The sequence below is a fragment of the Dipodomys ordii genome, unplaced genomic scaffold (genome assembly GCF_000151885.1).
Source record: "Dipodomys ordii isolate 6190 unplaced genomic scaffold, Dord_2.0 Scaffold7, whole genome shotgun sequence".
NCBI lineage: Eukaryota > Metazoa > Chordata > Mammalia > Rodentia > Heteromyidae > Dipodomys > Dipodomys ordii.
The window spans coordinates 22,787,995-22,800,154 of record NW_012267223.1 but is presented as its reverse complement, the minus strand read 5'-3'; the positions used below and the strand labels follow the sequence as shown (position 1 = coordinate 22,800,154).

Genomic DNA, 12,160 nt, shown 5'->3' with positions numbered 1-12,160 from the left:
CAAGGCTAGTGCTCTACCACTGGAGCCACAGCGCCACTTCCGGCTTTTTTCTTTTTGCTTATGTGGTGCTGAGGAATCAAACCCAGGGCCTCGAGCATGCAAGGCAAGCACTCTACCACTGAGCCACCTTCCCAGCCCTGCTGTAAATTTTTTAAAAGGAGAACATAAGCCAGGCCTGGTGGTTCATACCTATAATCATAGCACTTAGAAGGATGAGGCAGGAGGGTAAGGGAATCCTGGCTGGAAGTAAAGGAGAATTAGAAGGGATCGGAGGAAGGGCTCAAGTGGTAGAGCTACCAGCCAGTAAGTGAAAGGATCAGAAACCAAGTTCAAGTCCTAGTCTTGGATATAAAATGGTAGGGGTGGAGGTGATTAGAGGTAATATTCTTGTCACCTTTTACTTTGTTGTGTTTGGTTTGTTTTGGTCTTGTTCCATAGCTCAGGCTGGCCTGAACTACCTAATTAGCCCAGACGGTTCTCTTCCTTCTGCCTTTACTTCCCAAGAACTGTGATTACAGGTCTAAGCCACCATGCTTGGCAATATTACTTTTATAAGTAAAATGTAACTTATAAGCATTTAAAAAGGTTTTCTAGCCAGGCACCAGTTAACACCTGTAAACCTAGCTAGAGGCTGAGATCTGAAGATTGCGGTTCAAAGCCAGCCCAGACAGAAAAGTCCCCACGAGACTCTAATATCTCCAATTAATCACTCAAAAACTGGAAGTAAAGCTGTGGCTCAAAGTGGTAGAGCACTAGTCTTGAGCAAAAGAGTTCAGAGACAGCACCTAGGCCCTGAGTTCAGGACCCACAGCCAACCAAAAAAAAAAAGGAAAAAAGATTTTCTGAAGGGTAACTAAATAAAGTTGGATGGAAGTGGCCAGTGCTTTCTTCTTCACTGTGCCCAAGGCTGGAAACAGGAAATTTCCCAGCTCATTCCTTTCCACTGGTTAAAATATGTGTTAAAGGGGTCCTCCATCTCCCAGCTGTGTACCTTGTTGATTTTTTTAGTGGCTGTGAGCAGCTGTCTCTGAATGTAGTAACAGTGGCTGGTTACCAAGTCTCTCATTTCCTCTTGTCAATTCTGCTTTGTGAAGTTCAGGAACCAGTGCTCAGTTGAAGGACTGAAAATAGCTGGTGCTGAGTAGGTGCTGTGTGTGTGGTGCTTTTCTGTTTTCAATGTCTTAAATGATCTAATCAATGAGCTTTTGAGGAATTTTGGCATGGCTGCTTGGCCACCAGAACAGCCAAGAGACTAGTTTTAACAGCAGCTATCCTGAAAAAGCCTATGATGGTTAACATATTCCTATGTTCCCCCTGTCCGTTTGTTTGCTTAGGAGCTGGGTTTGATCCGAAAACCTGCCTCATTCATGACCAGCATCTGTGACGAGCGAGGACAGGAACTGATCTATGCAGGCATGCCCATCACTGAAGTCTTCAAGGAAGAGATGGGCATTGGCGGGGTGCTGGGCCTCCTCTGGTTCCAGAGAAGGTGAGGTGTGATGGGCAGAGTTAATGCCCTTTCCCAAATAAAGACTTCTGGACAGAGGGTAGGAGTTAATATCTGACCAGGCCTATCTGACTCTGGCCTGCTCACATCACCGTGTGTGTGTGTGTGTGTGTGTGTGTGTGTGTGTGTGTGTGTGTGTGAATATCTGACCAGGCCACCAGGCCTATCTGACTCTAGCCTGCTCACATCTCCATGTGTGTGTGACAGAGACAGACAGAAAACGAGAGAGAGAGAGAAAATAATGGGATTTGAACTTAATGTATCATGCTGTTCTACTCAGCTCTCATGGCTTGCACTCTACTATTTGATCCACGCCTCCACTTATGGATTTTTGCTGGTTAATTGGAGATAAGAGTTCCTTAGATTAGCCAGGCATCTGTGGCTCACACCTATAATCCTAGCTACTCAACAGGCTGAGCTAAGGATTCACAGTTTGAAGTCATTCCACTCAAAACAATCTCCGAGACTTTTATTATCTCCAAATGGAGCTGTGGCCCAAGTAGTAGAGTGCCAGCCTTGAGTGAAAAGTTATGTGAAAGCATGAGGCCTGCCCAAGCTGGCTCTGAACCATTATCCTAAGATCTCAGCCTCCGATTACATGTGAGAACCACCAATGCTTGGCCCATGCTTTGTTCTTGATCTTTAGTGGGGAGATTGAATGTTGTACAGGAAGCTGAGGCCAGGTATCTCCTGTCGATCTGGCACACGTAGGACAGTACCCACAAATACAACTCAGATCTTATTATAAGAACTCATGCTGAAACTGCTACCTAGTGAAAAGACTAATCTTTCTTTCTGCTTTTCTTTCTTTCTTTCTGTCTTTCTTTCTTTCTTTTTTTTTAATCACTTGTGGGGCTTGAATTTAGGGCTTGGGCACTGTCCCTGAGCTCTATTGCTCAAGGCTAGTGCTCTACCACTTTGAGCCACAGCTCCACTTCCAGTTTTTTGGGATTTTATTGGAAATAAGAGTCTCATGGATTTTCCTTCCTGGGCTGGCTTTGAACTGCAATCTTCAGATCTCAGTCTCTAGACATAGCTAGGAATACAGGCATGAGCCACCAGCACCTGGCAATGAAGAGATTTTAAATCCTTGCTTCTAACACTGTTTTAAAAGCATTATTTGAGCTGAGTGCTGGTAGCAGATGCCTGGTAATCCTAGCTATTAGGGAGGCTAAGATTGGGAGGATTGGGATTCAAGGTCAAGCCTGGGCAGAAAAATCCAGGTGATGCCTTCTCAACTGATATCCAGGCATGGTGGCACACACATCATTTTAGCTATGCTAGGAAGCTTGAAATAGATGGATCAAGGCCCAGAAACATATTGGGGCAGGAAGTGAAACCTGTCTCACAAATATGCAGCTTGAAAATGAGTTGGAGGCATATCTTAGTAGAGTACCTTCCTAGCATGCAAGAGGCTTAGAGCTCAAACCCCAGTACTTAAAAAAAGCAGCACAATAATAGAGTCTGAAGATACTCAAGAATCAAGAAACTTTGCCTGGAGTTACCATAGTATGAGACTTGGACTGGGAGTTGGTGCCCTTCTTGAATTTGTGACTGGTTGGAAAGTGGAAGGAAGTAGGAATATGGCATGGTCACTGTAGTTCCTCACCTCCGTTGTGCCTCTCTTCTCTCTGCACCTTTATACCTTGTCTTCCAGATTGCCCAAGTATTCTTGCCAGTTCATTGAAATGTGCCTAATGGTGACAGCTGATCATGGGCCAGCTGTCTCTGGCGCCCACAACACCATCATCTGTGCTCGAGCTGGTAAAGACCTGGTCTCCAGCCTCACCTCGGGGTTGCTCACCATTGTAAGTCCGTGGGTCCTGGGAGATGGGTCAACCATGGGGATGGCTGAGCTTAGCTATAGCAAGAAGGAGACTTGGAACGCAAAACCCCAAGTTAGGGCAGTTTGGGACATCCGAGATTGGTTTGTGAACTGAAGAAATGAATGCAACTCAGGGCTGTGTTTTCTTGTTTCTCTTTTTAGGGGGATCGGTTTGGGGGTGCCTTGGATGCAGCCGCCAAGATGTTCAGTAAGGCCTTTGACAGTGGCATTATCCCCATGGAATTTGTGAACAAGATGAAGAAGGAAGGAAAACTGATCATGGGCATTGGCCACCGAGTGAAATCCGTAAGTTGTTGCTGTCCTAAAGATGGAGTGAGTGGATAGGCTCCGTGGTAAGGGAAGATTGTCGGTTTACTTAGAAACCCCCAAGCTTTTGACTCCCAGTGGGCAGAGTTGTGGACCTGTTGACAGATGGCAGATTTAACATGGCTCTCTTTTCTCCTGTCATAATACAGATTGTCCTTAAGTAGCTTTCCAGTCCGTCAGTAGTTTATGAAAACACACTAAAAGTCAAAACTCAGTAACTTAAGAGGGGTGCCAATGATTACACCTATCATCCTACCTGCTCAGGAGGCTGAGATCTGGAGAACTGATAGAGACATGGCTTTAATGGTAGAGCACCATTAAATGGTAGAACAAGTTCAAGGCCCTGAGTTCAGACCCCAAAACTGCAAATAATAACAATAATAACCTTGGTAAATTTGTCAGTTTCATTAAATGAGGCCACAGTAAGAAACATTTCCACATTTGTCAATGGCTTACAACAGCGAAGCCTGGAGAGCTTAGACCTTTGTAATGGTAAAGAGAAACCCAACAAAGGTTGTTTTGAGACAGGAGATAACTTCAAAACCCCTCACTCCCAGAGCATTGTCATTGGTGCTACATGGAATTGGACATGTGGATTGGGTTCCTGAGTCATCTTCAGGATAGGTTCACTTGTACAAAGTCTGTGCCTTCATGGCAATGTTAAGTGAATGCCTCTATAACTTTGAGTCTATTTCCAGATAAACAATCCAGACATGCGAGTACAGATCCTGAAAGACTACGTCAAACAGCACTTCCCTGCCACTCCACTGCTTGATTATGCCCTAGAAGTGGAGAAGATCACCACATCTAAGGTGATGAAACATTCCTGAGCTTGTTTTGTTTCTTACTTCTTTGTGTGTCTGATGAATATTACATAGTATTTTTATTCAGAAGTGCTTAGTTTTTGTTAGTACACATTAGTCATACAAAGAGAATTGTACTGTAACGTTTCTACTCAGTTTACAATGTATTCCAATTAGTTTGGCTGTGTCATTCTCCTTTACCCACTTCCTCCCTTCCTTAAACTTTCAGCAGGTTTCATTGTTCAATTTTCATACATTCAGACCATCAACTTTGGCCATATTCATCGTTCTTCTTCCTCCTACTCCCTCCCTCACAGAGCCTGTTTCTTTTTCCTTCCCTCGCCCACTGACCACAGCTTTCTTTGAGTTTGTTTTGTTTTTTTCTCTGTCACATGTGAGGCTTGAACTCAAGGGCTGGACACTGTCCCAGAACTTTTTCACTCAAGGCTAGCATTCTACCACTTTGAACAACTGCACCAATTTCAGTTTTCTGGTGGTTAATTGGAGGTAAGAGTCTCACAGACTTTCCTGCCCCGACTGGCTTTGAACTGCAATCCTCAGGTCTCAGCCTCCTAATAGCTAGGATTACATGTGTGACTCACTGGTGTTCCATTTCTTTGAGATATGGTATTTTCAAATAGAGTTGGTATGTATTTCAAAATTACTGTTTTTGGGTGAATTTTTTAAGGGACTTGACAACCAGTTTTAGTTAAATAGCTAAACGTAGACCAACTGGTCTGGAAATTTTTATTTACTTACTTACTTATTTATTTGTTGTCAGTCGAGGGGCTTGAATTCTGGGCCTGGGCGCTGTCCCTCAGCTCTTCAGCTTAAGGCAAGCACTCTACCACCATAGCACCAGCCATAGCACCATTTCCAGTTTTCTGGTGGTTATTGGAGATAAGAGTCTCACGGATTTTCCTGCCCGAGCTGGCTTTGAACCATGATCCTCAGATCTTAGTTTCTTGAGTAGCTAGGATTACAGGCGTGAGCCACCAGCACCCAACTGAAATTTTTATTTTCTATTGCATAACTAAAGTGAACAGACATAGACTAAATGTCTACTAGATGTGAAGTATTGGCTATATGCTGGGAGTTCACCTAAAATGCAGTGTCAAACAGATGGAAAGTTTTTAAGTGGGGTCAAAATTCATAGCCAGAAATGGTGGGATGTTATAATTCCAGTACTTGGAAGGCAGAGGCAGGGGATCAAGAACTACAGACCAGTGACCAGGTGCCTGTGCTCATGCCTGTAAACCTAGCTACTCAGGAGGCTGAGATTTGAGGGTTTTGGTTCAAAGGCAGCCTGGTAGGAAAATCTGTTACATTCTTATCTCCAATTAACTACCAAAAAAACTGGAAATGGAGCTTTAGCTCAAGTAGTAGCGTACTAGCCTTGAGCAAAAAAAGCTTAGTAGTGCCTAGGCCCTGAGTTCAAGCCCAGGACTGACACCAAAAAAGAAGAGAGGGAGAGAGGGATCCTGTTAGTGAACTAGCTTCACCTGACTGTAACAAAAGCAACAACTTAAAGGAAGAAGAATTAATTTCGTCACCAGTTTAGAAGTGTCAGTAAATCCTGGCAAGGTAGAACAGCAGAGAGAGCTTTATCCCAACCTGATCCCCCAGCTCTGAAAGGGTGCCGCCCAAATGTGTTTAAGCCCTCCCTCTGCATAGTTAGTCTTCTCTGGAAGTATCCTTAAAGGCATACCTAAAGGTGTGCCCTCAATCTAATCAAATTGATCATAAAGTTAACCAGAGTGGTAACATTGAAGATGAAAAAATTAAAAGAGAGTAAATGACAAATGTTTTGAATTCTGTTTATTTTCCCTTCCCAGAAGCCGAATCTCATTCTAAATGTAGATGGCTTCATTGGAGTTGCATTTGTGGACATGCTTCGGAACTGTGGGTCCTTCACTCGGTGAGCACTATAGCCGTTCTCCTCATCATTAATTCTTGTGATGTCTTCCAGTTTTGTTTTTTGTGTGTGTGTGTGTGTGTGTGTGTGTGTGTGTGTTTTGTTTTTGTGTCAGTCATGGGGCCTGAACTCTGGGCCTGGGCGCTGTCCCTCAGCTCTTCAGCTCAAGGCTAGCGCTCTACCACTTGAGCCACAACGCCACTTCTGGGCTTTTCTGCTTATATGGTGCTGAGGAATTGAACCCAGGGCCTCATGCATGCAAGACAAGCACTCTACTACTGAGCTACCTTCCCAGCCCTCTTCTTCCAGTTTTAAAATTAGTGTTCATTTACTATAGAGGATTTAGAAAAGAGAAAACTAAAAGTCTCTGCTACCACCCATAGCACCTCTCTTTTCCTTTATTTTTCTTTTATTAAGCATATATTAATCAGACATTACTCATGCACATAATGTACTTTGATCAGATTCATCCCTTGTTTTTCTTCCATTTTGAAATCAAAGTGCTTAACCTCCCTAGGCAGAATTAGTAGTGATTGCTGGGAAGGAGAGCTTGTGATCTATATATTAAAACTGCACGTTGTGTGTTGCAGGGAGGAAGCTGATGAATATATTGACATTGGAGCCCTCAATGGCATCTTTGTGCTTGGAAGAAGTATGGGCTTCATTGGTGAGTTGGCTGTTACTGTTTTTAAGGGTTTGTTCTGTCTCCTTTTTTTGTGCCAGAACTGGGCTTGAACTCAGAACCTGGAACTGTCCTTGATTTTTCATTAAAGACTGGTGCTCTCTACTTCCTGTTCTCACTTTTTTGAAAGTCCTCATAGTTGTACTACAATTGACCATGTTGAGATTTTTTTTTTTTTTTTTGGTCATGGGGCTTGGCCTGGGCACTGTCCCTGCGCTCCTCAGCTCAAGGCTAGCACTCTATCACTAGAGCCACAGTGCCACTTCCTGTTTTCTGAGTGGTTTATTGGAGAAAAGAGTCTCACAGACTTTCCTACACTGGCCTGGCTTTGAACCATGATCCTCAGATCTCAGCCTCCTGAGTAGCTAGGATTACAATAACAATGTCGCATTTCTAAATCTTTTCTTTCTTTTTTTTTTTTTTTTGTGCCTTATATTGGGGCTTTAACTCAGTGCCTGGCTGCTGTCATAGTATTTTTGCTCAAGGCTGGCACTCTGCCACTTGAGCCATACCTCTACTTCCAGTTTTTTAGCTAGTTAATTGGAGATGAAAGTCTCGTGGACTTTTCTGCCCAGGCTGGCTTCGAACTGTATTCCTCAGATCTTAGCTTCCTGAGTAGCTAGGATTATAGGCATAAGCTACCAGCACCTACCTTTGAATCATTCATTTTGTGTGTGTGTCTGTGTGCTAGTCCTGGGTCTTGAACTCATAGCCTAGGTCCTATCCCTAAGCTTCTTTTGCTCAGAGTTAGCATCCTACCACTTGAGCCACACCACCACTTCTGGCTTTTTCTAAATAGTTTATTGGAAATAAGCATCTCGGATTTTCCTGCCCAGGCTGACTTTGAATCACAATCCTCCGATTTCAGCCTCCTAAGTAACTAGGATTAAAGGCACGAGCCACTGATACCTGGCCTTTGAATCTTTTTTTTTTTTTTTTTTGGTTGGTTGTGGGGCTTGGACTCAGGGTCTGGGCGCTGTCCCTGAGCTCTTCTGTTCAGTACTCTACCGGTATGAGCCACAGTGCCACCTCCCTTTGAATTGTTGTTGTTTTTTCTCACTAGACAGTAATTCTTTTTTTTCTTTTTTTTGGTCCAGTCGTGGGCCCTGAACTCTGGGCCTGGGCACTGTTCCTCAGCTCTTCAGCTCAAGGCTAGCGCTCTATCACTTGAGCACAGCGCCACTTCCGGCTTTTTTCTTTTTGCTTATGTGGTGCTGAGGAATCGAACCCAGGGCCTCAGCATGCAAGGCAAGTGCTCTACCACTGAGCCACCTTCCCAGCCCCAGACAGTAATTCTTTTTATTTGTACTTTACATTTTCTTTTTTCTTGAACTGCCATAAAGGCTTTTTTTTCTTTTTTTTTGCAATTTTTTTAATGGTGATTAAGTGATTACATAAATTTCACAACTTTCGCAGTATTGTGGGATAGTGATGCTTAGTTAGTCACAAACACATTCTAACCTACATGGGGCAAATTGTCTTTATCTTTAACATTTATGAGTTCTATGAGCTTTGACAATAGTTATTTTTTCCACATCAGGTGATATGTACATTTCTTTCCTTTTGCTTAGTGTCAGTTGTTCCCTTTCCCGCTCATTTCCTCCCTCCCATCACTGCCATTGAGTTGCTTAGTTTGTTTTGAGTAATGTCCAGTGCAGCTGATGGGTCCGCTGTTGTATGTTTTTTTTTTTCAATATATATTTTTTTATTGTAAAGATACTGTATAGAGGGGTTACAATTAGATGAATAATGAGTATATTTCCTAACAAGCATTGTTACCAGCCCTCCTTGTTTTTCCCCTACCATCCCTTCCCTCTCCACATCCCCAACTCCTCCCTACCCCTCACACCAGTTGTAAAGTTTGTTTTCAACATAGTGTCTTGTACATCTCATTGTTTCAAAAAAAAATATGGAACGCTTCACGAATTTGCTTGTCATCCTTGTGCAGGGGCCATGCTAATCTTCTCTGTATCGTTCCAATTTTAGTATTTGTGCTGCTGAATCGAGCACTGAATCATTGTTAATCCACCCTTTTTTTTTTTAATTCCCCCTTATCTTTACCTTTGTATCTTTATTCTTGGGAATGATTTGATAGTCCAGAAAAAGTGGAATTCAGTTTAACAGTTTCGTTTTGTCAAATCTGAGTGATTTACCTATGGAATGGATCTGGTTAAACTTCCCATTTCCAATTCCTTCCCATTCCTTTATGTCGAACTTGATTTCTTTTTTTTTTTCTTTTTTTGGTACCAGTCCTGGGACTTGAACTCAGGGCCTGAGCACTGGCCCTGAGGTTCTGTGCTCAAGGCTAGTGCCCTACCACTTTGAGCTCCATGTCAGCTTTTTTTGGTGCTTAATTGGAGATATGTCTCATGAACTTTCCTGCCTGGGCTGGCAGGAATCTTTTTTTTTTTTTGTCAGTCATGGGGCTTGAACTCTGGGCCTGGGCACTGTCCCTCAGCTCTTCAGCTCAAAGCAAGTGCTCTACCACTTGAACAAAAGCACCACTTCCAGTTTTCTGAGTGGTTTATTGGAGATGATTCTCATGGCCTTTTCTGCCCCAGCTGGCTTTGAACCATGATCCTCAGATCTCAGCCTCCTGAGTAGCTAGGATTATAGGCACTGGCAGGAATCTTGATCCTGAGAACTCAACCTCCTGAGTAGCTAGGATTATAGGTGTAAGCCACTGACACCCAGCTTTGCTACCTTTTAAACTTTTATTTATTATTTTTATCTATTGACTAAGTTTCTGTGATTTGGGTGCTTCACTTCTGGACCTGGGCACTCTTAGCTTGCAGGTTAGTGCTCTACCACTTTAGCCACAGCTGGTGATAGAACCCTGGACAAGCCTACTGTCTTCAGAGATTGATTGATTGATTGATTGTCAGTCCTGGAGCTTGAACTCAGGGCCTGAGTGCTGTCCCTGAGCTTGTGTGCATAAGACTAGTGCTCTGCCACTTTGAGTCACAGCTCCACTTCCAATTTTCTGGTTGTAGATAAGAGCCATGGACTTTCCTACCCTCACTGGCTTCAAAATTTAGTCCTCACATCTCAGCCTCCTGAGTAGTTAGGGTTACAACTGTGAGGCACGGGTACCTGGCTTTTTTTTTTTTTTAATTTATTGTTGATTGTGGGACTTGAACTCAGGGCCTGGGTGCTGTCCTTGAGCTTTTACATCAAGGCTAATGCTCTACCACTACTTCAGTTTTCTGGTGGTTAACTGAAGATAAGAGCCTCATAGACTTTCATGCCCGGGCTGGCTTTGAACTGTGATCCTCAGATCTAGGATTACAAGTATGAGCCAGTACCTGGCTTCAGATTTTCATATCAGAAAGACTTCCCTTCCTCATCCTCTGCCCCTCATCACAATTATGAAACTCTTAATGAAAAGATACCTCTGCTTCATTTTAGGACATTATCTTGATCAGAAGAGGCTGAAACAAGGGCTTTATCGTCATCCATGGGATGATATTTCGTATGTTCTTCCGGAACACATGAGCATGTAACCAAGCCAGGAAGCCTTCTGCAGTAAGAAGACAAGACCTCCTCAAGAAATAGCATACACATAGCTGATTATGGAGCCTTCTATAGGATGGGTTAGGAACATAAATCGCCATTGGTGTACAGGCACCAAAGACCAACACCCACAGGCTAACATTCATTCAAAGCTTAATATTTTTTTTATAAGCATAGAAATAAAACCAAGCCAATACTTGTGACATTCGCTCTGCTCCCTGCTGTATTTATTATATGGATACCTCTAAGCACCATCAGAATAATGTTCTTCCTTGTAGGGTGTTATGATGTTGTTTTCTTTTTGCTACTAGTTGAACTTTTTTTTTTCTTCTTTGGAGGAAGGGAATGAAACTTTCAAGATTTTAATTACCTTATATGTCTAATTCTTTCAATGTCTTATTTTTCTGCTTCCCTTTTTCCTCCTCATACAACATGAAGAACATTGTATTAATCTGATTTGTAAGGATCTTTTTTTTTTAAGGTATATGTCAAGGGTTTGTTTAGGATCCCACTGGAATGTTCTGTGTTACAGATCACAGTCTGGCTATGTCAGGGGGTGAGACCATTGCATCCTTAGCCATTGTCACAAATATGTGGAATAGTAATTTAAAATGTAAAGTTGTAACATAGATGTGTTTTAGATGTAAACGCAAAGCAAAAAGCTGTGAAATGTCTTGTGTCTTATGTTCTCTGTATTTATGCAGCTGACTACTTGTCTGTTACTGAATTGTGGGATCAAAACACACCATCTCCACCTCTTTTGCATCTGTAACCCACAAAGATTCTGGGCAGCTGCCACCTCAGTCTTTTCTCTATTATCATATTTGGTTTAAATAAACTGTGTAGTAACAATGAAGGCATATTGCTGTCTCTATACCCTTCTGTATTCCTTTGTACTATACGTATGTGTGTGTGCCAGTCTTGGGGCTTGAGCTTCAGGGCTTGAATGCTATACCCGAGCATTTTTTGTTCAAGGCTAGTGCTCTACCACTTGAGCCACAGCTCTACTTCAGGCTTTTTTGGTGATTAATTGGAGATAAGGATCTTAAAGACTTTCTTGCCTGGGCTGGCTTTGAATTGCAATCTTCAGATTCAGCCTCCTGAATAGCTAGGAGCCATCATTGTCCCACTTATACTTTCTAATAGTTTAAGTTCCTGAAACTATTTTTTTTTTATGCTCCACCTCTTGAAACACAAAATAGAATTAAAGCCAGGTACCTCCTTATGAGGCTGAGATCTAAATATCACAATTTGAAACCAGGCCAGGCAGGAAAGTCTATGAGATTGAGATTCTTATTTCCAATTGATCACACACACACCTGAAAATGGAGCTGTGGCTCTAATGGTAGAGTGTCACCCTTGAGTGAAAAAGCTAAAGGACAGTGCCCAGGCCCTGAGTTCAAGCCCCAATACTAGCACCAAAATTTAAAAAAAAAAAGCTTCAAAAAAAATGGAAATGGGGGAGAGAAAGCCCACATCTATATCACTCCTTTCTTCTTTTTTTTTCTTTGGGGGGGGTCCAGTCGTGGGGCCTGAACTCTGGGCCTGGGCACTGTCCCTCAGCTCTTCAGCTCAAGGCTAGCACTCT

General features: G+C 42.8%; 1 protein-coding gene across 4 annotated transcripts in view; it reads left to right on the top strand.

Annotated features, from left to right (window-relative positions):
• Acly (ATP citrate lyase) overlaps positions 1–11,428 on the top strand; it is a 50,243-nt gene extending 38,815 nt beyond the window's left edge. For all 4 annotated transcript variants that reach the window (XM_013037874.1, XM_013037873.1, XM_013037877.1 and 1 more), the window contains 7 exons: positions 1,335–1,489; positions 3,165–3,315; positions 3,495–3,638; positions 4,358–4,471; positions 6,298–6,380; positions 6,968–7,044; positions 10,468–11,428. In XM_013037874.1, the coding sequence (XP_012893328.1) occupies positions 1,335–1,489; positions 3,165–3,315; positions 3,495–3,638; positions 4,358–4,471; positions 6,298–6,380; positions 6,968–7,044; positions 10,468–10,562 (819 nt within the window). In that variant the 3' untranslated portion in view covers positions 10,563–11,428. The remainder of the gene's footprint in view (positions 1–1,334; positions 1,490–3,164; positions 3,316–3,494; positions 3,639–4,357; positions 4,472–6,297; positions 6,381–6,967; positions 7,045–10,467) is intronic.
• Positions 11,429–12,160: the final 732 nt, after the last annotated feature.